At 32.2% G+C, this 24217-nt stretch overlaps 5 protein-coding genes across 5 annotated transcripts; 2 read left to right on the top strand and 3 right to left on the bottom strand.

Annotated features, from left to right (window-relative positions):
- Nucleotides 1-381: 381 nt before the first annotated feature.
- LOC101211641 (axial regulator YABBY 4) lies at nt 382-4430 on the bottom strand. The gene is made up of 7 exons (XM_004135432.3): nt 2216-4430; nt 1731-1865; nt 1500-1629; nt 1349-1397; nt 1134-1209; nt 929-1021; nt 382-643 (listed from the first exon to the last, which is right to left on the bottom strand). Exons 1-7 carry the CDS (start codon nt 2408-2410, stop codon nt 611-613), a joined length of 711 nt encoding a protein of 236 aa, XP_004135480.2. The 5' UTR covers nt 2411-4430; the 3' UTR covers nt 382-610.
- Nucleotides 4431-4644: 214 nt separating this feature from the next.
- On the bottom strand, nt 4645-5293 carry LOC101218512 (ubiquitin-40S ribosomal protein S27a-like). Its single transcript, NM_001282241.1, has one exon. It carries the CDS (start codon nt 5275-5277, stop codon nt 4807-4809), a length of 471 nt encoding a protein of 156 aa, NP_001269170.1. The 5' UTR covers nt 5278-5293; the 3' UTR covers nt 4645-4806.
- Nucleotides 5294-6621: 1328 nt separating this feature from the next.
- LOC101217796 (CRS2-associated factor 2, chloroplastic) lies at nt 6622-10438 on the top strand. Its single transcript, XM_004135208.3, has 6 exons — nt 6622-7422; nt 7573-7700; nt 7975-8200; nt 8803-8930; nt 9380-9524; nt 9881-10438. The coding sequence occupies exons 1-6, from the start codon at nt 6774-6776 to the stop codon at nt 10273-10275; spliced, it is 1671 nt and encodes a 556-aa protein (XP_004135256.2). The 5' UTR covers nt 6622-6773; the 3' UTR covers nt 10276-10438.
- Nucleotides 10439-10962: 524 nt separating this feature from the next.
- LOC101218034 (signal recognition particle receptor subunit beta) lies at nt 10963-13616 on the bottom strand. Its single transcript, XM_004135209.3, has 7 exons — nt 13445-13616; nt 13113-13356; nt 12877-12959; nt 12311-12397; nt 11974-12122; nt 11557-11688; nt 10963-11416 (listed from the first exon to the last, which is right to left on the bottom strand). Exons 2-7 carry the CDS (start codon nt 13270-13272, stop codon nt 11227-11229), a joined length of 801 nt encoding a protein of 266 aa, XP_004135257.1. The 5' UTR covers nt 13273-13356; nt 13445-13616; the 3' UTR covers nt 10963-11226.
- Nucleotides 13617-15704: 2088 nt separating this feature from the next.
- On the top strand, nt 15705-17294 carry LOC101218272 (F-box/kelch-repeat protein At1g23390). The gene has a single exon (XM_004135210.3). It carries the CDS (start codon nt 15808-15810, stop codon nt 16936-16938), a length of 1131 nt encoding a protein of 376 aa, XP_004135258.1. The 5' UTR covers nt 15705-15807; the 3' UTR covers nt 16939-17294.
- The last annotated feature ends 6923 nt before the right edge of the window (nt 17295-24217 follow it).

Raw genomic sequence — 24217 nt, 5'->3', positions numbered from 1 at the left:
AAAGTATTTTTCTAAACCAATCTAAACGTTGTAGGATATTTATTATAATTTAGTCTTAGTTGAGATCTCTACGCTTTGCTTTATTATTGTTTGGACCTCCGCAAACACAAACTTCTTGGGAGCCGTTTAAGGCGATTATCGTGCGAGACTATGCTTTAAAATTTTCTAAAATATCAAATTTTGTAAAAATATTAAATGGATCCATACATACATGGTAGAAAATGTTAATTTTTTGTATGAATTTCGACGATTGATCTCGGTTAAGATATATAAAAAAAAAAAACTATTACAACCAACTTTGCCTTTCCAAAAGAAAAGCCAAGAGAAAACTCTCAACAAAGTTAATGTCATAGTTCAAAAGGCCCATTTTACTAAAGGAAATACAAAACAGAGCAGAAACCTTCCATAAAAAACCAAGTTTTTCCAGACACTTAATCAACAAAGAGAAACTTAAAAAAAAAAACAGAAAGAAAAGAAAAACTTTCATTCCCAATGGCATCTATCCTTTTTAAGAACACTGAATTTTTGAACCCTTTTTTCCTAAAAGAAGTAACAAAGCAGAAACTAAAAGCATTCTCCCACCTTCTTATAGCTTCACTGAAATGGTGAGTTATGTCAAAAAATGAATGCCTTCCTTATGAACCTGAAATTTTTTTCAAAAACATAAACTCATTATGATGTATACCACTAAATCAGTTGCTTAAATTTGCCATAAAAACTCCCCAACTTCTTCTATATTATAAGTTCTGCATTCAATGCTCTTACTCCTTTAATGACAGTCTCATAAATTTGTCTAAAAGGACATCTTCTCAAATATTGTTATGAGTAATTACTTATAAAGATTCATGAAACTTTTTCCATTTGGTGTAATGGGTTTGAAGTTTTAATTGAATATCATAACTTTTTGTTCTAAAGTTTGCATTTTTACCTCAGGAATTTGAGTGTTCCAACTCCCATTTTCCTCAATTTGATTACACTTCTCCTTGTCATCCTTTTCTTGGATTGGAGGGAAATTTGCCCACTGAAAAATCAAAATCAGTTTAAGATTCAGTAAACATATTAATTAGATCATCATTAAGGACATGTTTGTAACACTTATAAGTTAATCTATACACATCGTGACTGTTACTTACGTTTTTTGCTGCTGTTCTAAAGGCTTCTTTGTGAGTCATTTCAGGATTTTGAGTTTTGAGCCTTCTTATTTCATCTCTGTCCCAAACACAAACATATTAGATTGAAAAGTTGTTTTAGGAGAACCACTCTTAAAACTGGTTCTTGATGTACTTTCATTCGAAAGTATTCTTTTAAAAAATCCATTACAAAATCAGTAGAAAGTTCGATAAGTTACTTGATGAAGCAGTTGTATGCGGATGGGGCGCGCTGTCGTCTCTCAGGAGCTTCAAATGATCATTCAAAAGAAAAGATATAATCTAAGTTAGAACTTTCAGATTTGTTCATTTAATAATGTTGGAAATCTAATTGTTTGTCAATGTTCTTACGTTTGTTTACAAAAGGAGTTGTCACAGGAATCAAGTCGTCTTCAACTTCATACTCAGAAAATTTCAAGTTTGATCTTTTGAAACTGTCAAAAAACTTCCCTGAATTCATTTCTCTATAAGTTTCTTTGGGCTGAACGAACAAAGAGGAAAAAAAGAGAAATTTTATCTATAACAGCATATAAAATTATGAGTATTGAATCAAAATTTTAAGAACAATAAATTTCCAAATACCACATTGTGAGATAAAGAAGACAGAAAATGCAGAGGAACCAGAGTGGCTTTCATCATGTTAACAGAAAGGAGACTCGAGCAATGGCCACACGTCACGGTCACCGCCATTGACAAGCTACTACACGGCACACTGACCTACGTATCGAGACAAAAGTAAAAAACCAAAAGAATATGAAGAATCGTTAAATTGAAGCTCAATAACAAATGATGTTAGGAATCAACAAACAAAGGAAAAACAGATAACGTCAAACAATAAAAAAAATCATATAAAGATTTAAATGGTTCCTAATAATATGTTAGTTATATCTAGAAACCAAGAGAGAACAGTTTATTACTAGTGAAGAATTCAAAAGATACAAAACATCGACGTTGGAAAGTTATGTAGCGCACCCTTCTAAACTCTAAAGTCAAAACCGTAAATAATATAAATATGTCAAATGCGTAAATATCTTGGTTGTTGGAACAAATGAAAAGAACAAACTCACCAACAAAATAGTGGTACAGATTCCACATTGTACATAACAAATCTTTTCGGGCAGATCAAAGAGATGGTTCATTGTTTTAGAACAAAAGAACAAACAAATCTCAGTGAGTTGAAAGGATAGCCAAGAGTTATAAGAAAGTACAGATGAAATGTATAGAGAATGAAATGTTAATGTAATATGGAGGAGTTTCGGCATTAAAGTTTGAATGTAAAGAGATGTTAAATGCTGAAAAAAACTTAGAAGAGTTTTGGGAAGTTTGGGTTCAGAGTTCAAAGTTCAATGAAGTTGGAAGAATTGTACTTGTTTGTTTCATCTGTCATTTTTTTGCTTCTTCAATTTTTCCAACCAACAGCTGCAAAACACATTGGTGTTTTACTAATGAAAGTGAAAGTGTACAGAGTTTTCTTTTTCTTTACTATCATGTTTTGTTTTTGGAAAAAAAGAAGCATTTTAGAATCTCTGTCTTTCTCTAGGTAATTAATTCTTCTTCAACCATTTTCCATATATGGCCAATTGGTTTGTTAATGTAGTCGTTTCATAACTGTTTCTGGTTTGTTGTTTTTTAAAATTAAACATATAAATACTTCTTTCTTCTTTGAATATAAACATTTCTTTCATCCAAAATCAAAATTCATTAAACTTTTGATTTTGAAATTTGAGTTTGAGAATTCATCTCCAGTATTAAAAACTGAGACGAAAATTAATAAACTCCGAGTTTATGATGGAAATGGAACTCCATGTTTGAAAATAAAAAAGTTTATGATGGAAATGGAACTCCATGTTTGAAAATAAAAAATCGGATGATTAACGAGATCTTTGCTAAGAACTGAGTATTAAGGACTAGAATGGTTGCTCAAAAAGCTTAGAAAGCCATAAGAGGAAGGGCCATATTACATATAGATATTCGGAGACCTATTTCTGTCGCAATATTTCTAAAACACTTTCAGCAGAAACACCATTTGCTATAGTAGACCCTAATTTGTATATGAATTAGCTAACTAGCATTCACATTGCAAATAAGAATATGGTGTATATATATATCTTTTAGGATAAAATGTCGATTGAATAATCTAAATCTTTAACTGTCATCACACCACCCGATAGTGTCATACAAGATTGATGTAATATCTGCTTCGTTCGGTTTGAAAACTGTAGAACGAAATGAACATACGAAACCCAAACATAAAGTTAAATTAAATTACGTTACTTCCCCATCCCATGACATAAAAGCTAAATTGGGAGTACATCTATTCGAAATCAAACAAGGCCAATTAATAAACATTCCCCCACGACCAACACTAAGGATGGTAAGATTAATGTCATAGACGTTTTACCAAAACACTACTGCATTGCAAGTTAGTAATCCAAAATTGACAAAACGATCAAGCGACATAAGCACTCAGAATGAGATATCAACCTACATAACATCATAAACTGGCTCTTCTCAAGCTCAAAGAAAAAGCCATGAAACGTACACTCGATTGTGTAATTGGCAAGAAAAATGGAAAGCCCACAAACAAATGTAAAAGGGTGAAAAATCTCACCCACAAATAATTTCACAAATAAATCACACCACAACACGAATCAAAACAGAAACCGCAATTCTAAAATTCAAGGAAAACCCAAGCAATAGAAAAAAAAGGGGGATGCAAGTCGGTAACTGCACTGTCACAGATAGACAATGAAGGAAAATGAAAAGAACTTGAATAAGCAATCATGTTTAGCCAAGGAAATCAATAAGAACAGCACATTCGTTTCCAAAACAATATCAGACAAATAATTTGATAGTAAACCGTAAAACCAAGCGTCGCAAACAAAAGTAATTAAGTTGGTAAACAATATCAGACATTTCTTACTTAATGAACATTTAACCATCAATGAAACTTATCAATGTAGTAGTTTTGTAACAATTTGTAAACAATAGAAACTAAAAATGTTCCAAAAATGTTTAAACCAGAGTTGTTCTGATCAGTAAAGAAATGTCCCTATCTGGGGTTTGGGAAAAACATCATCTTAAAAAATATTTCTTCGAATGAAATCTAAGAAGACAATACTAGAACATAAAGAAAGAAATGAAACAAAGTAACATATAACATGAAACATGGAACATACAAACATAATACTCAAATATTGCTTCAAACTGTAGAACATACAAAAAAACAATTACTTGATCTGGGATGTGTAATAATTTAGAATATCAATGTTCTTTCAAGAATGAAATTACACCCAAAATCAAAGACAATTGATAAAAATGCAGATCTAACCACTAACAAATCAGAAAATAGCCAATCGAACAGAAAATAAAAAGAAGCAGAATTCTCAGTACAAAAATAATGATGTTTACGAGAAGCATATAATCTATTAAACCAAAACCCAAAATTTAACAGTTATTTCAAGGATAATAATCGCAAGAAGACGGACTAAGTATGTGGGTCTCAATAAAAACGATAATAAATCGACATTAAGAAAACAAAATCCATGTCAAGAACTAAACTCCACAAACAGGAGTAGCAATTCTAGATAAATTCAACGACATCAAACATTTAGATAAAACGAAAACATGATGGGAAAAAAAAAACAACAGATTAAACCTAATCACCACCAGCTTTGTTGTAAACGTAGGTCAAACCACATTTACCGCAGTAGTGGCGGTCAAAGTGATTGGCCATGAAAGTTCCAGCGCCGCACTCAGCGTTAGGGCACTCCTTCCTAAGCCTCTGCACCTTTCCAGAGTCATCGACCTTGTAGAACTGAAGGACGGCGAGCTTCACCTTCTTGTGCTTGTGCTTGATCTTCTTGGGCTTGGTGTAGGTCTTCTTCTTACGCTTCTTGGCACCTCCTCTGAGACGGAGCACAAGGTGGAGCGTGGATTCCTTCTGAATGTTGTAGTCGGCTAGTGTTCGGCCGTCCTCAAGCTGCTTTCCGGCGAAAATCAAACGCTGCTGGTCCGGAGGGATTCCTTCCTTGTCCTGGATCTTTGCCTTGACATTGTCGATGGTATCGGAGCTCTCGACTTCGAGAGTGATGGTCTTACCCGTTAGGGTTTTCACGAAGATCTGCATGGTTGAGAGGCTTCGGTTGCCGCACGGCCGATTGGGAATAACAAGGGTTTGGGGGAGAAGAATGCTTGCCTTTTATAGGTGACCACTCGCTCTTTTAGGGTTTCCGGTCTCCATTTTAATTAAAACTAATGCATTTTAATTTCCAACCCCTATCTTTTTTAATATTTACTTACTTTTCCCTTCTTCTCTTTTCCTTTTATTTCACAAAGGTTTGGTATTAGTTTTCTAAATTTTTTTTTTATTTTTCTTTGCTAAGTAGAATATTAAGGTTGTAAATAATTAACATTGGCAATCAAAACTTAATTTTATTGAATCACAACCAAATAATAAAGTGAAATTAAAATTATATTAGTTTTATAATTGTAGCACAATTATGCTTTAATGAGTAAGATTTAATTAGTCAAGTGTGGTATTTGTATTGTTAATTTTAAAGTTAGAGGAGTTTAATTTAAAATGGGAAAATATTAAATAAATAAAAGATAAATTCTTATGGATGTCAACAAAAACAACTATTTATAAAACTTAACAATAAATTTAAACCAATTTGATATTTGTTTTCTATATTTTAAGAAATTATTTCGATTGAAGTGTTGTATGGGCTTTGTTTGTTGTGGATTCGTTGGGCTTTGGGCTCAAACTTTTTTATTTGGGCTAGTTAGGTTCATCAAAATTTGTGTCAAAGACCTTCAATTTAGGTTATATTTCCTATTTTGTCCATTTTAAATTTTATTTAATATTGATAGAATTTAGATTTAGGAATTTATTCCACTTTTCTTCCTACCAAAATGCCTATGATGCAATAATTTTGATAACATTTTTTAAGAATGTACCTCTTATTTTTTTATCATATAGTTCTAATTAGAGAGAATTTAATGTACTATGTAACTACTGTATAATACATACTCGATAGTTTTCTTTTATTTCCTTAGTTATTTAAATATATAATCAAATATTGTTATAATTGAATACGTCAATGTTTGAATTGATCAATAGTTATTGTCACATACTAACAAACGTTCGTTCTCATTTGACTATTTTAAAAAAAGATTTTGTGTAATCTCTAACTAGTCATTCACTACACTAATTTTAAACATCTAATTGCAATATGTTCAACATACATCATGTAAAGTATACGTGGTTTGAAACACTTTAACATTAAATTAGAGAGAAACTAGTTAAAAGTTAATTACACACAAACTAGAGATGGTCAAATAACAATTAACACTAGAAAATAAAACTAAAACTGTTAATGGTTGAGTTATCCAAACTATTATCTATCAAATACAAACCAGAAGACTTAATTTCTATACAATTGTTGTACATTAACTTTATACTATGAACATTTTTTTCCTATCTTTCATGGGTATTTGGTAGTTCTTGTAGTTCCCTCCAAGATTAAATGGCGAGCGAAGAAAATATCTTAGAAGCTTAGTGGTAAGCTCTGCCTTATCTTCTCCAACGAGAGGGTAGGGAAAAAGAAGGAAAGGATTGTAACAATGGCGGGAATCCCATCATTGCCAGGCTTAACCCTATTCTCTTCACTCCCTTCAGCTCCACCGCCTCACGAACCGACACCCACTTCTTCTCCTTCAACCCCAATTCCAATTCCCAAATACCCTCCTCCCAAATCCCGCACCCTTCGAACCAACAACCCTCCAAAACCACCTAATCCTGCTCTTAAGACTTTCCACCACCGTTCCAAGTACTACAAGCCCGTCAAAGATGGCGTCATCTCATCCAACGGCGAACGCGCTGTCGTCATCGGCGATTCCGGTGTCTCCTATCATCTCCCCGGTGCTCCATTCGAGTTTCAATACAGTTACTCCGAGACCCCCAAAGTCAAACCCATTGCAATTCGTGAACCGGCGTTTCTACCCTTTGCACCTCCGACGATGCCGAGGCCTTGGACGGGGAAAGCTCCATTGAAAAGCTCGAAGAAGAAAATCCCTCTTTTTGATTCCTTTAATCCGCCCCCTCCTGGTACTAAAGGAGTTAAACTAGTCCAATTGCCTGGCCCGTTCCCTCTTGGGCAGCATCCCAAGGAGGGGAAAAGCAGAGAGGAGATACTTGGGGAGCCACTCAAGAATTGGGAGATTCGCATGCTGGTGAAACCCCATTTGTCACACAATCGACAGGTTAATCTTGGTGAGATATGGGTTCTGTTTTCCTCATTTTTCATAGTGGATTTTTACTATCTATGGTTGTTATGTGATCATATATATGCATTGTTGCCATTCCCAGTTCAATGATCGGCTGAAGTTGGTGACCTTTTTTGGTTTGAATTGGACGTGTTAGGAAGGGATGGACTTACGCATAACATGTTGGAATTGATACATTCACATTGGAAGCGGCAGCGTGTCTGTAAAGTTCGTTGCAAGGGTGTTCCCACAGTAGATATGGATAATATCTGCCATCATATCGAGGTATTCTTTTCACATATTCTTCATTTCTTGTGGTCATTTCCGTTGAATTGTTTGTATGAAGTAAGTTTTGTTCTTTTTTGCATTCTCTTATCACTGTACTATTTAGATTGATTCGTCTATATTATATTATTTTATTCTTTACCAACAAAATGTTGTTCTGAAGATTTAAATTTACTATCCCAAAACCCTTTCTGACAATTCTCCTTCTATTTCTCAGAAAGAGCAAGTATTCTCAGTTCATTTACATGGAAGTTTATTGTGCTAATTATCCCAGGAAAAAACAGGTGGAAAAATAATTCATCGAGTCGGTGGTGTATTATATCTGTTCCGAGGTAGAAACTACAATTATCGTACTCGCCCTCAATACCCTGTAATGCTCTGGAAACCTGCAGCCCCTGTGTATCCAAAACTTATTCAAGAGGCTCCAGAAGGATTAACAAAAAAGGAAGCTAATGTGCTAAGGATGAAAGGGAAAAATCTTTTGCCAATATGTAAATTAGGTAAATAAGTATATCATTCTCCATGGTCTCCAATTTTTGTTTTGATTATGCTGCTACCAACGTTTATTTTCTCCTTCCCTTCTTTCAAATGAGTGAATCCATTGAACAAAAATATTTTGTTAATTATATGTATATATCAACAATAGAACTGTTATTAAGGTTATTTTAGACATGAGTGAGGGGTTAAACAAATATTTGGAAAAAATTTGGGAGGGAGAGGGTTTTCTTGGAAGTTTGCCATGTTGATGTGTTTTTGGATGAGTTCTTCAATTTCATATATCTTTGGCAATGTTAATTTTTTGCCAATTTGAAAATTATGTGATGAAGCTAATAAGCCTAGACTTCGAAATGGAAAAGAGAATATTTTGATATGGAATGGGGTGTGACCATGATGGACAACGTGATTCGATGAAGTAATAGGTTTTGTCAGTTTATATTATTGTATCAACTCAGTCATAAACTACTACTGCTCAATATTCTATTCATTTGGAATATTTTTTTAAAAAAGATAATATTTACTGCAACAATTGCTTATTATTTATACAAAGAGAGCATTATATTCACCTTAGTAAGTATTGAGTTTAAATTATCTCCCTTGGCAGCAAAAAATGGTGTGTACATTTCCTTGGTTAATGACGTAAGGCATGCTTTTGAAGGAAGCATTTTGGTGAAGATCGATTGCACTGGTATGCATGAAAGCGATTATAAAAAGTTGGGTGCTAAACTCAAGGTTGGCATACATTTTCATTCTTCAATCTCTTCCTTCTTGACCCATTGCTTTATCGAAGGTGATTCTTGGAACATTGTTTGCATAGAAATTAGCAGTTAAATCCTGAGCTAAACCTTCGCATATAGCCTGCAGTATCTGTGAAAGCGAGTTGGTTATGCTCTATAGGAAGATTCATTTAACATATGAGGAAACCGTGCACCTTTCTGCTGAGTTGAGCATTCCCATGCTCTATTCTGCCTGTATGCACATGCTTGTGATATCACTTTGAACTTCCATCACATGAAGATTGCAATTGCAACATGCTATTTCTGCATTCCGTACACAAGCGATACCCTTAGAGCCTTACCATATAGTTTACTTTTGTTAAACCTATGCATATATTGGGAACAGCACTTTGGAATTAATTCGATGATTGTTTGACATAAATTACTTCTTGATTTTATCTACAGGAATTGGTTCCTTGTGTGTTATTATCATTTGACAACGAACAGATATTGATGTGGAGGGGAAAGGATTGGAAGTCGATTATTTCAGATGATCGTTCTGCTCCACTTCCTTCTCGAGCTAGCTCAAATGATTCTTTGGGTTCGCCTGGTAAGTAGAGTTCTTTCATATCATTAAACACTCTTAAGTAGCTCAAAGGACATGCACTCTTGAGTATGCAAATTACTTTGACTATTCTATTATTCAATAGCAATTAAACATAAAAACTGCATATATATTGTGTATCATCCACCACTACTGGTACTCTATAAGAACTAAAACAACGCAAAGCATGTTCTCTCAGGGAATTTTGTTTTCCCTTTGTCAAAAAACTGGTTATATATGAGTTGAAACTAGCCTGAAAACGAAAATGAAAACTGCTCCACTTCCTTCATTGGGTGATGCTCTGTTGTTCTTGCTTTTAATTTTTAAATGCATGTTTTCACTTTTTTTGTTACTTTTTCTAGGCGAGTCTCTTGAGAATAGTGACCTCTTACATGGCAATCACCATACGATCAAAACTAGCCCAAAAATGAAGCTGCTATGGGAGCATGCCATAGATTCAAACAAGGCATTGTTGCTAGATGAGATTGGTCTTGCTCCTGATGACCTTTTAGAGAAAGTTGAGGAGTTCGAGAGAATTTCACAAGCAACTGAACATTCTTATCCAGCATTTATCACATCAAGTGAAGATGTCAGCAGCCCAGACGACAGCCCCAAAAGTCAGGATCACACCGAAGCTAACTACAACTCTGATGACGATGTAGGTCGTGAAGAAGACCTTTTTGATAATGCTGACCCGTTAGTCCCTTTAGGATCATTACCTGTTGATATCATAGCAAAGAAGCTCAGTTCTGAATAGATATGCAAGGTCGCTTTGATTGGTATATGAAATATTCTTGTGTGACAAGTTGAGGAGGGAAAAGTTGAATATTTTGTGTATCTATTTGTAAATAAATTAATCAAACATTGTAACTGTACTATTAAAAGCTTCGACTAAAACACGTTTCTCCCCCATCTTCCAAGTGCTATTGCAATTTCAGATCTGTAGTCAAACGAAACCAACATAAAAGATGTTTTGGGTTTTTTGTACTAATGACTTTGGAAAAATAAAATTTGACCCCATTTCCCAAAACAATATTTCAAACCTTTTGTTGTCACAAGTTCTTTTTCTCGCTCTAATTCTACCTTACTTTCTCAATCTAGTTAAAAAATTTGCTCTTTTTTCTCTCTTATTACGTTTGGGCTCATTTTATACTATTTTCTCCAGTATCAGCTAGCTTTCCTACCCTTGCCTTCTACAATTAGTTTGCTTGGCATCTAAAAAAGACTCCATCCACTGCCATCGACCATTGCACATTGCAAGAGGATGAAAAAACTTCATTCGGTCGTCTTTAGAGGTACAATATAAGAATGAAGATGAAATAAAGAGAAATGGTCTAGAGAAAGCATGAGGAAGAAAATGAGATGTTAAAACGAGAGTTTCAGAACCTACCTAGTTTTTTAGGTCAATCTCTATCAAACACTCCAACTGTCTTAACCACCAAAAGAAAGCAACAACATCTTGATTTCACTTTCTATTATTTAAAAAAAACAACGTTTCTGGCTTTGTATGACATTGTACCGACAGTTTCCCACTAAAATATTGGTCCTTTTATCAACAAGGGAAGAAGGCATGGACATATAACTTCTTCAGTCTTAAGAAACTACAAAAATTGAGATGAAATTCAGAAATTCTCAAAAGTACAAATGTCGGGGTTTCATATCGAAGGGGCAAAAAAGCACCAATCAACACGTAGTATCGAATGTACATCTAGAACTTGACATTTTCCCTTATAAATTGCTCCACCTCAGATACTTCACCCGTCAATCCAGAGGCTTCAGCAACGGCAACTTTGTTATGGCACTGTGTGAACGAAAATGCTTTTCCAGGTATTCCTAGTGTGAAGTCATTTGCGATATCAGCAGCTGAGATTGCACTTCTCGATACACGTAACTTGTCACTGTACAAACGTAAAAAAAAACATGATGTCAAAAATTGAAATACAAATTCATTGCAGATAATAAACCTACTGTAGTTTGAATAGTTTGCTTAACAGATCATTAAAAGAATGCTCGTAATATAGAAAGTTGAGTGCCATACATCTCTTTTTCCATCTGCCTATTGATAAACTCCTTTGTGTGGGCTGTCACCTTGTCTGTTTTGTTGCATAGTATCAGGACAGGGATTTTCTTCTTCACAACACTCGCATTAGTCAGAATGTCATAAAGATACCTTCAAGAGAAATTAAATTAAATTAAACTAGTAACATAAGACATTTATTTATCTAACTGTTTTGTGTACTAAAACATATTGTGTAAAGCACATGTGAGAACGTTTCGGTTGTAATGTAGGGATGATTTCCAAAGAGAGAAGTGTGAGCTCAGGGGAATCAAACTAATGTTACACATTCATGCAGAACTTGGGTGACACAGAACTTATAGTTTATATGCTCCTATTTACTATAGTAGATGCACACACGCATAGAAAGCAAAAAAGTTCAAAAGAATAATCCATTACTCTGAAGCTGCACGACAGTTGGGCAAAAAATCCAAAGCATCCACCACAAAGACTACACCAGCTGCTTGAGGCAAAAAGTCATCTAGTTTGGCTCGAAGGCGAGAATGCCCAGGGACATCAACAAGATGAACAGGCTTCAGTTTGTCCTTCTACCAAATCACACAAAGAAAAGGCATTATCTTTTAGTTTAAGTTTGATCCAGTACTGCAAAAAAGAAAGTTAGACTACTGGAAACAGAAGCCACATAGCATTGTTAGTTTTGATTTTTAAGGCTGCAGTGGTTCAGAAATGGAGCATTCTCAATTCCTACACGTCAGCCCTATAAAACATATATTACCTTTGCTATTTCAGAATGAAGCACAAAAGTGCCCTCGTTAGGTTCCATGGATGTAACAGTACCCTGATGAGAGGAACCATCGCGAAGCTGCAAAGACATAAAAACCATTATAATGCATCGAGAAGGCAAGAGGGGTCTCCCCCCAAGCCCTGTCAAGGACAAATCCTTAATACATATATATAGACTTTATCTTAAAAGTATATAACAGTATTGTTTGCTTCGAATCAATCATTAAATTAAGCTTTGAAGTAACCAAGATACCAAACACCTATATATAACATAAAAGCATGCACAGACACCGTTTTACTGACTTCCTAACTGACCTTGAAGAATAGGCATTCTTACTGAAATGTGGACAATGTTCCTAGATAACATTGGTGCCCTTAAGGCTACTTCCCGAGAAGATGGTGAGAAATACAACTAGTGTACAAACTCATATAAAAAAAGGCTTAACCATTCAATTCAAATCAAAGTAAATGAATAAACCAAAAAACTACTAATCAAATATCTAACAAGAATTGAATTCCTGTTAAATACAGGACGAAACCTGAAATGCGGATGCTTACTTGATAAAAAAGAATAGTTTTCCCACTTCCACTGAGCCCACTGAGTACAATGGTATTCGATTTCCTGCGCTTAAACAAGCGAGCTGCCAAGAGACAAGGGGTAGTCAACTTCAAATTCCCAAATGTTTCACCATATACAATTACAGAAAGCAACATTCAACAACAGAGCTAAAGAAAGAAAATTGAAACAAAAAAACAAAAAAGAGAGAGAGAGAGAGAGAGAGAGAAAGACTCACTGAATAAAAGAAGTAGGGTGGTAAACAACAACACACCAACCCCAACGTAGAGTTGAATTGGGGGTATTTGGTGAACAAACTCCAAGCCTTGTTCCAGCCATTGCTCCATCTGGACCTTCAATTGTTCTACCTGAACCTTCCACTGTTCCGTACCCTCCATTTTTAAATTTTCAGAGACAATACGCTCCAGAAGTTGAATTATTCAGTCAAAAAATATCCTAGCCCACAAAGTCTGTTCGAAACCCTATACCCAAAAAAAAACCCCAATTGAGGACATTAGATGAAACCCACAAAACATAGATCATGAAATGAAGAATCGAGGAAAATAGTACCTGATCCGATAATTCTGCTACAAATATGAAATGAGAAGACGATCAATTTGAGGATGAACAATATTAGGCAGAAGTACACAAGCTCGTGGTGAGCCCTAGAACTCCACCACCGTGTCTTTCCCTTCCTTTCCTTTCCTTTCCTTTCCTTTCCCTTTTTTTCCCTTTTTCATTTTAAAGTTATTTCTTATTTGCCCAAAAATTTCTCTCTCGGTCCACATTTTACCATTAGGTAACTTAGAATCTTATCCTTGATAATAAATTTATATAGTGGTTGAACTATCAATTTTAAACATAAAGTTTGGATACAATCAATTTTTATATTATGAAAATACTTGTTAGAACACCATCAGGAGTCATAAATTTTGGATATAATTACGAGAAAAAATGTTTATTTTAGTTTTTTAAAGTAATAAAATAAACAAATTAGAACACTCCATCACTAGCCATAAATTTCAAAAGTCATTCCAAGCACTTCACCATCCATTTATGGTAAATCTTTTGACATAAACACGGTAACATTGTGTATAATCCAACCAAGTTCTCTTGATTGAAATTTTCACACCAGGATGCATCTGCATTTAGGAAGGAGTGGACTCTCAAACTGTTCGAACAACTTTATTATTAGCTACACCAATTAATTTACGTAGGGATACATGTCCCTCTCACGTTATCTTTTTTTATATTTTAATATTAATTTTGAAATATTAAATTATAATATATATTAATTAAATAAAGTAGGGTCGTAATTTATTCATGATAGAATTGTGAAACTTGAGTTTAAAAATTATGGGCACATTCTCTTCCTGTTCTATATTATAATGCAAATGTTAGCCCCACGTTGCCTTCCTTGTCCACTAGTGCACTTTGCCATTTATTTATATGTACTTTTACATCTACAAATTATTGTATATATATTATCAACATTGACTCGTGAATCCTACTTGTCATGTTGTCATCAAATTAAATCATAAAATTTTAATTAATTTCATTAACTTTACCTTAGTTAAATGTGTGTAAAACTCAATTTCCGTGCTAGTTAATTTTTGTTAGTTATCTCATGGATGTTGATAGAAAACAATATAAAAAGATATATGAACTTATTGATATAATAGTTTCAGTAACGTCAAGTTTGGTAAATAGGGTGAACTTTCAACGTGTTGTTTGATCAACTCTAAAAGCCACAAATGTATTGATTCCTAAGAATTGTTTTGTACCTTCATTAATTATCTTAAAGGTCAAATTAAAGGGGTTGCAACAAATTAAAAGAACAAATTTCTTAGTCCAACAATATTCGAACGCTTCACAACATGGGCCAACCGATTCTCCTTCAATGTACTTAAGCATGTAAATCAATACACTAATTGAAAAATTTAGAAATAATTATTTTGGCTAAACTTGTAAAGAAAAGCTGATCAATGACTAAAATTCATTTCATCTAATATATTCAAACAACCTAACCATGTACCATTTTAAATAAGTAATAAATGGACCAACCGATTTTGCTTGAATTGATGTTATTAATCAATATCAAAATGAAAAAAATTAATACGCTGAAAACAACTAAAATCACACAATATTATTATGAAATAAGATAAAAGTAATAAATTGATGTCTTGGATGGTTCGTATCACATGTTTCACTCATGAAAAATAAAAAAAAAATGCATGGATGGTATTGAAGGGGTACTTTGGAATCCCAAGGATCACACATAATACATTGTTAGATAAGGAGTACGAAGAGATATTTTGACCTATCCAACAATGATGTGTACTAGTTAGCAATTACCTTTACATTTGGAAAATATGTCTGTACTGGGGCCACTAAATGCCTTTTGATGGCGGAGTCGAACAACTAACACTTGTATGATTGCTAGCTTTGAAGAAAGAGGTCCAACCACATGATGATTGAGACGAACAATATTTTAGAACTCAAATCGAGATTTAATACTTGCTAGATAGTGGTTGTTTATTTATTTATTTTATATATATATAACAAGAAGCCATATCAACAATTGATAAGTATTTGGGGCGAGATGTAGATTATTATAATATGTGTTTTGAGTGAATATTATTATAAAATAGATTTAAAATGTAACTGGATCAAAAATAGAAAATTAATTTTGATCGACATTTTAAATTAGAAAATAATTTTAAATAGTCACATCTTTGAAAACTATTTTTTTATAATTTTAAATATAATAAAATTATTTATAGAAAATCTATTTTATTATAACATATATTTTGTGCTCTTTCCTTGAAAGAAAATAAAAAAACAGAAGAGGGCCAATGGATAGAGAAACATTGTGTTATATATATTTATCCAATTAAAGATGCCCTCAACTTTTCCAATCACAGCTTGCATCCATGTCCACCGAAGATACGGCGGATGACCAAGACGGCGCAGTCGTACACGGCGATATTTTGGAGTCAATTCTCTCCCACGTCCATCTCATTGATCTAGCTTCTTCCTCTTGCGTTTCTCGTGGCTGGGAACGCGCCGTTTCATCCTCTCTCTCTCATTTCAATTCCCCCAAACCATGGCTCCTCCTCCACTTTCTTTCTTCCGCCTCTACCGCCGCCTATGACCCCCGCTCCGCCGTCTGGATGGACATCAACTGCCGCCATCCGATCACACCTTCCACCGCCCCTCTCCGTTCTTCTCACTCCACCTTACTTTACGCACTTACCCCTTCTCAATTCTCTTTCTCCATCGACCCCCTCCACCTCACGTGGCATCACGTCTCTCCCCCGTTGACGTGGCGAACTGACCCAATCGTTGCCCTCGTTGCCAACAGACCCATCGTCGTCGCCGGCACGTGCGGCTTCGTCGACGAACCTCCCGCCGTTGAGATTTACGACTTGGAATCCAATACATGGGACACGTGCGAAGACTTGCCTTCAATTTTCGCCGAATACGCGACCGCCGTGTGGTATTCTGTTGCTGTTGATGATCATAAACTACACATCATGCATAAAAGTTCGGCGGCGATATTTTCGTTTGACCCGTTGAAGAAATCCTGGACCGGCCCGTATGAAGTGAAACCCGACCCAGATTTGTTTTCATCGATACTCGGATTCGCCGGCGGCGGAATGGTAGTTGTGGGACTTGTGGGATCGCCGGAGGATGTTAAGAGTGTGAAGATATATGGAGTGACAGCCGAATTTTCGGAATGGGGGGAGATTGGGGAAATGCCGAAGTCATTGGTTGAGAAATTACAGGGAGAAAGTGCAGAAATGGCGTCGATCGGAATGTCGTGGGCGGGAGATTTCTTATTTATTCACCATGGTTCAGACCCAGTGGAGATGATACAGTGCGAGGTGGTCGGGGGTGGTTGTTGGTGGGGAATTGTACCGAATACGGTGGTGGATGACCGGATTCGGCTACGGGGGTTGGTGTTCACGAGTTCCAATGTGGGTATCGAAGAATTGAAGAAAGCATTGAGATCGGAAAGACCACGAATCAGCATCAAGATCAAGGATCGTGGCAGGGACTGAATCCGATCGTTTTTGTGTAGTGCCAAATCTTTCTTTGTTCCCCAAATTTCTATTTCACATTAAATATTTCAGTATACTGTAAGGATATCATTTTCCTTTGGGTTGCAAATTCGTATCTAAAATGTTATTTTATTATCATAATCTCAATGATTGAATATTAGGTGAAAGGGTGAGTTCAAGTCATTGTAGTTGTCAACGTGACTTAAAAGGTTAAGTTGGATAGAAGCTGTCATTTGGATTGTTGATGACTCCATTCCATTCAACTTGTGTATGCTCCTAATTTGTATCTATATCCCTTACAAATATTTCCACGTTATTATAGTATATGAATTATAATAATACGCATCTTGACATAATCTAAAAATATTTTGATTTTTAAATATTGAAATTTGGGAATGAAAATGCACTCATCATACAATTTATTTTTTATTATTACAATTCAAAATTTGAGCATAATATCAAGTTATTGTACTTTTAACAAAAACCAATTTAATTCCGCAATCGCCTAGGAGGGCCCTGATCCTAAATTACAACACATGATTAGAGGCATCACTCTTTCTACCATACAATTTTTGTTTTCAAAGTAATTTCTTAAAAATAAATTTTATTAAATTCAATGAATATGGTAATTCAAATAAATGGAATAAGTTGCAAACTTGCACCAATTCCAAATAACTAACATGTACATAGTACATGATATCTCAAAGTTGAACACTGTTTTTTTTCCGAAAAGCAAAGAAAATATTACACTACCCCCACAGATTGATTAATTGTTTAGTCAAATTATATAAGTTAGGTATCTATGGGCTCTTGGCAGTCATAGTATGGAGTTAAAAGAGTAATAATAATGAGATGAAGTAGGTCATGGGGTAAGAAAGTCTTGGGGACAAATTTTTGGGTAATTGTCAACTTCAATCAATATATTTAAAGCATATGATAGAATAGGTTTGGGAGTTACATATTAATTAATCACCTAAAGTGAAAGGTCAGTTTAATGTTAAATTCCACTATATTGTGTAACATTATTAACCAAAATTGTTAAGAGCTTTTGATATTTTTATTTTAAAAGATTCTCATCTAAAAATATTAAAACTAAAAATTGTTTATAACAAAAAAAAAAATATTGGGTTGTTTTTAATTAACTAAAAATCGACTAATACATCAAATGAAATGATTTAACAAATCAAATACCATAGAGATGTTGTGAGTCTCACCTCAAAAAAATTTAAAAAACTTACTCGTTTAATATAAATAAGTTACTTATTTCATAATCAATTAATTTTGAGATTGAACTTCATACTATCAAACATTTTTCATAAATAAATTTTGATATAATTTCTCGTTCGTAAATTCTATTTTCATGATTGAAAGTTATTTGTTAAATGGATTATGGTTAGCCATGAATTTAATTTTATATATATCATATCCTCTAAACAGATAAATAAAAAGCAGAGAAATAGGTTATTAAATCTAAAAGGAAGTATTAACCCAATATTGAAATTAATTAATGCTTCGGTGTTATTAAAATAAGTTCTTACGGTAGGTATAGCCTTAGCCTATAGAGAAGCATAGCGTTACGGTTATTTATGAATGTTAATCCTTCTCTAACTTTATTTCCCAAAATTAGATTCATTGATTAAATAAGCTATTTAGTATATAAATATATCTATTTTATAACTCTAACTTACCTCTATATTTATTTACAACGGTACTTGTGTTTGAAAGGATAAATATTTTAAAGATTTTGTATATATGTGTTTTTTCCCTCTAAACTTTAATCATAAGAAATTATTTTTATCGTCTTAAAATAAACTATTAGTGAAAAAAACCATTGACTTTCACTATAAAGTTATCTTCACTTCAACAATCGCAACCTGTTGAAATAATTTATACCATGTTAGATTAGACAAAGGTGAAAGTAATCGGGCAGTATTTGAAATCTTCATCCATTGCATTCATTAGATTCAATAGACAAAGTTAGGTTCTATTCAAAAGGGAAGAAATAAAATTTTACTTAAATAGTAGGAATTTATTTCATTTTTAATTTTATTGTTATGGTTTATTTGTAGGATTTTGAAAAAATGCAAAAATATTTTCGAAGAAAATAAATAATTGGGCTTCAAAATGGGCCTCTTATCAATCGTAGTTGTTGGACCGTTAAAGCTTATTCACACCGTATCCATGAGAAAGTTTTTCATTTGCTTCTATTTAATTCAAAACATTATACATTTGATTTTAAATTTTGAGTTTGCTTTTGATTTATTTAGTAGGTTTTAAATTGTTATGATTTTTACCATCGTTGTTCAAACTTGATTTCAATTTAGTCTCTAATCAATATTTATATTTTTAACCTCCATTGGACACTTCTATAATTAGCGTTAATAATGTTAATAAATTTTAAATAATCGAAAGAATTATACTTTAATTAAATTTCAATAGTTTTCATTGTTTTTAAAATTAAATGTAAAGTTGTACTTCAAATTACTCTTAAAAATAATTAATAAGCGTCACACAACAATGTTAGAAGTGAATATTGAGGTTAAAAAATATGAAATTTGAAATCTAACAACTAAATCGAAAGAAACTCGAATTTTTATAGATCAAATTTGTAGCATATTGATACTTAGAGACTAAACCAAAACTTAAAATCAAAATGTGTAACAATTTTAAATAGAGAGACTAAATATAAACTAATTTCAAATTTCTAATGATAAAAAATGTATTTTTCACTTGTTTTTAGTTTTACAAGTTAAAAAGTCGTGCTTTCTTATCAACTCTAGGAAAAGTTTCACGCTAACACGTAAAATGATTTTTTCGGAATGTACACAACTAAAAAATGATCTTAAACGTTAATAAACGATTCTCCCATAAAATAAAACAAAAATTGATAAGAAGTTTTGATTGGAAGACAATATATATTCGATAAATACTGGAATATTCACTATAACATATATTTGAATCTTCCTATAGTCAAAGCGATATGTAACACTACATTGTTTTATTGTGTCAAATAATACGTATCCTATGTATGTGTATTTGCATTCTGAATATGTTTATAAAGAGAAAAGAAAGAACTATGATATATGCAATTGTATACTTTGATTTTCAAATATACTTTACACACACTTGATGAAGGTGAAAGAAAACCACTCACACCCCCTAATACGAAAGAAAGGTAATAGATTAAAGAAATATCAATCAAAATTAATAAATAATTTGGAAAGTAATACTAATAAAGAAAAGGAAATAAACATTTTTTTTTGTATAGTGAAGTCTTTGAAAAAAATTAAAGCGAAAAGCCGAAATAATTCAAAATTGAGGAAATTAATGAAAAATATGACAGGCAAATTTTAAAATGAATAGAAAAAAAAGCATATAAATAGATATAATAATAAACAATAATAACAAGAAGATATATGCATATTTAAAGATTAGGAATGAGTTGTAAAGGGGCATTCTATTTTAAAACCAAAATTTTCGTGGAATTAGATAAGCATAGAATAATGTAAAAATAGGTCAAAAAGAGAATGGGATATCTAATAATATCGTTGTTGTTGTTATTATTATCACATTCATAGTACTTTCCTACATCATAATATATATATTTTCTCTTGTGATCCAAAAATGGCCCCAAGAGCGAATCCTGGAGATCGGAACCTCTCTTTTTGACCGCCCTTTCTATTTCCTTTCTTCTATTTATGTATAAAAGATAGATACGAATTGGGCCGAGCTGGGCCAAGCCCAGTCCAAGTCATTCGTATAGCTCCCATGTTTTCTGGACGAACTTTGTGCAATTCCTTCTTTTTATTTTAAAATTTAACTTTTTCCAGTTCTCGATTCAAATAAAATAAGTGTAAGTGTTTATATATATATAAAAAAGAATTGATTGATTATGGAATTAAAGATGTTGTTATTGGATGATAGAAAGGGGAAAAAAATGAGATGTGTTTTCTTTTGGAATTAACCAAACAAGGGGTTGTGCATGTGACTGGTTGTTGACTCGTCGCCTCATCACCTTGTCAACTCGGTTCGTTCAACTCAAACAGACTGAAAAGTATTCTGTATCCAATCACATCAACCCACGTGGGTTTATTATTTATTATTATTATTTCATTCATAACTCTTATTATATACAAACTTTATAATTCACATTAATGTCTATTCATTACTTTCAAATTATATTCCACTATTTCAACTTTAAATTAATCCTTTTTTTAACTCATTTATTATACTTTACTTCGATATAGTTGAGCATTTAAATTGATATATATATATATATATATATATGAAAATTGAGTGTTTAAATTGATATCAACGTTTATCTTAAAATAATTATGAAATTTAATTTAAATTTTATAGTTATAAACACATGAAAGATTAAAGTCATTTACCAATACAACAAAAGAAAAATTTTTAAAAATAGCAAATTTTATCCAATATTTACAACCTATAATAAATTATATCTATGATAGTTATTGATATGTTATAGTGATAGAAGACTATCATTGATAAAATTCAAAATTTTGCTATAGGTTGTAAATATTTTAATTTATTTTGCTATTTTTAAAAATGTTACGTAACAAAATCTATAAAATTCTCTATAACTATTTTTTTTTGTTAGATATGAAAATAGTTTGATTTTTTTTCTTTTATATTCATGGCAATTACTCTAGCTATGGTGCTATAAATATCTAAAAAGAAAATATTAAAAAATATATATCTTGATAAAATATTTACTACATAAATTTCATATTCTACGAGTATATAGAAATTGATAGACGTTAATATAGTTCTATCGATAAATATTGATGAAAATGAAATTAGTAGAGTTCAATATTTTGTTATAACACGTAAATATGTTAATTTAAAAAATATTCAAGTTTAAAAATTAGTTAGTAAACATTATCGAAAAAATATTTAGTTTGTTCAAAGTAATTTAAAAGTGTAATATATTAATATTTAATGGGTAACATTTTGAAAGTTATAAATTAAAATGAAAACTAAACTTAAAAGCTCGATTGTGATACGATAAAAAGTATATTGTTTAAATTTAATGCTATTTTAAATGGTCCTTTTTATTTTCAAAAGGGATGGTGAAGTGGAAAAGAGTTTGAATGAGAGCATTATAAGAAAGTTTGCCATCTCACTCTCGCTCTTAAAGGGTATCAAATGAAAACGACATGTCGCATAGTTTGAGTTGCCACGTGGGTGTTTGACTTGTCCTCTTGCTTTTTAGTTAATAATGGATTTTATACATACTTTTTAAACCGACAAATCGGAACTTAGTGGGCTTTATTATCTCCAGCTAATCACAATTAAAAGACGTGTTAAACATTGTTCAATTCAACAAAACCCCTCTCTTTCACTAATGAAGGTCATTTTTGAGACACGTGTACTTCTATTTATTCACTCACTCTTAATTAATTTACTTCTACACACACAAAAACATCCAAAAAAAGATTATTATTCTCTAATCTTATCTTCTCTTGTTAAATCTTGGTTTGGCCTTTTCAAGGTTCTTAATTCCTCAATGCCAATTATCATTGCTTGATGAGATTGATTAATTAAAATCTTCCATAGTCAAACTTTGTCTTTTTTTAAATTATCTAATTTTGTTTGATTTACAAGTGTGTGGTTTGTAAAAATATCAATCATATTTTCATTTTGAAATAATAATGTAAGGTACAAAAGTTATATGATAAGTTTTGACTTATTTAATTACACAAATATCCATCTAAATTTAAAGCCTTAATTCAAATGTTTAGTTCATATAAATAAAAGTTTACAAGAGTTGCTTTTTACCATCCTTTTTCCCTTCTTTTTTTCTTGTCATTCAACGCTTCAAATTTATACTAACATTGTTTCTATTTGTTAAATTAAACTCTCAATCATAATTTACGTGCATTTTCTTCTTTTATGTCGATAATTTGATAAATACTTACTATTTAAGAAATTGCATGTCATTTTCCAAATTTACGACAAAACAATACAATTTTTTAAAATTAATTACAACTACAAGTAAGTTTTTTTAGTATAATATTTGTGGAGACATGATCGAACCTCTCTCATTTTTAGGATGAAAAATCTAATCATGTCAATTACTATTGAGATAAGTTCATTTTGACAAAACAACTAAATTAGAAGAAATAACACACATACCACATTACACGTTTTTTTGTTGTTAAATAATTTTTTTACGTTAAAGTGATCATATGTCAATCGACATATAAATGTGTTAATAACTAAGATATTCGAATCACTGTAATATGACTGTACTACTTTTGTCAATATATAACATCAAAATGTTGATAAATTTTCAGGGAACATATTATCATTATATATCTTGTATTCATGTAAAATGTTAATATAGTTACATATAGTTGAACAAAAAGGAATTATTTAACCAATGAAAAATATAAAGAACAATATACTCTCGTCTACCCATAGTGATAAGGTTTTGTCCATGAAAAAAATAAGCATCAATTCTTTATGTCCAATTATTTAATTAAACTAACACTACTCTCTTTTTTTTGTTCTATTTTTTTCTATTGGTATTAAAAAGTAGACGAAATTGTAAACAATAGTAAAATAGACAAACTATTATAAAGATCAATAATAAGTATATTGATCTTTATAGTTCTCATCGTAACATAGATAAACTATTTAATTTTACGGCAAAATCAAATTTGCCATAGAGTGTACACAATTTGTATTTTTTATTATTCTTCGAAAATCTCATTTCTTTAAAATTTCATCTTAAAATCGTTAATGAAATAAAATATTTTTCAATTCCCAATTTAATTATTTACTTTTATTTCCCTTACTTAGGTAGAAAAGAATGTGTGGTGCAAGTGTGACCAACTCGTATGCATTTGTTGTCATCACACGAGGCTATTTGTGAGTTTACGTGCATATGAGTCTGCCACATTTGAGGTCTAAATTAGTACATAAAATGCATGGGTCACATAACTTGCATATAGAGTAACACAACAGCTCTCTCCTCTCAAGATTACTTAACATTAGAGTTGTAGTCTTCTTTAGATTACTGACTCTTTATTATAACCACAAATTAATTAACTTCTTCACAATCAACAAATACATATATAAGTCAAACTGTACTTGTGTTAAACTAATTCAATTACAATAACTATTACAGCTAATTTGATGTGACTAAAAAATTAGGAGTATAATATAAAAGTTGATATATATGTATATTAGTCTCCCTTCCTTTTACAATGAAAAAGCATTGCCATTTAAGTTCAAACCCACAAACATTGAT

The sequence above is a fragment of the Cucumis sativus genome, chromosome 5 (assembly GCF_000004075.3).
Source record: "Cucumis sativus cultivar 9930 chromosome 5, Cucumber_9930_V3, whole genome shotgun sequence".
Classification (NCBI taxonomy): domain Eukaryota; kingdom Viridiplantae; phylum Streptophyta; class Magnoliopsida; order Cucurbitales; family Cucurbitaceae; genus Cucumis; species Cucumis sativus.
This window is presented reverse-complemented; position numbering and strand designations above follow the sequence as displayed.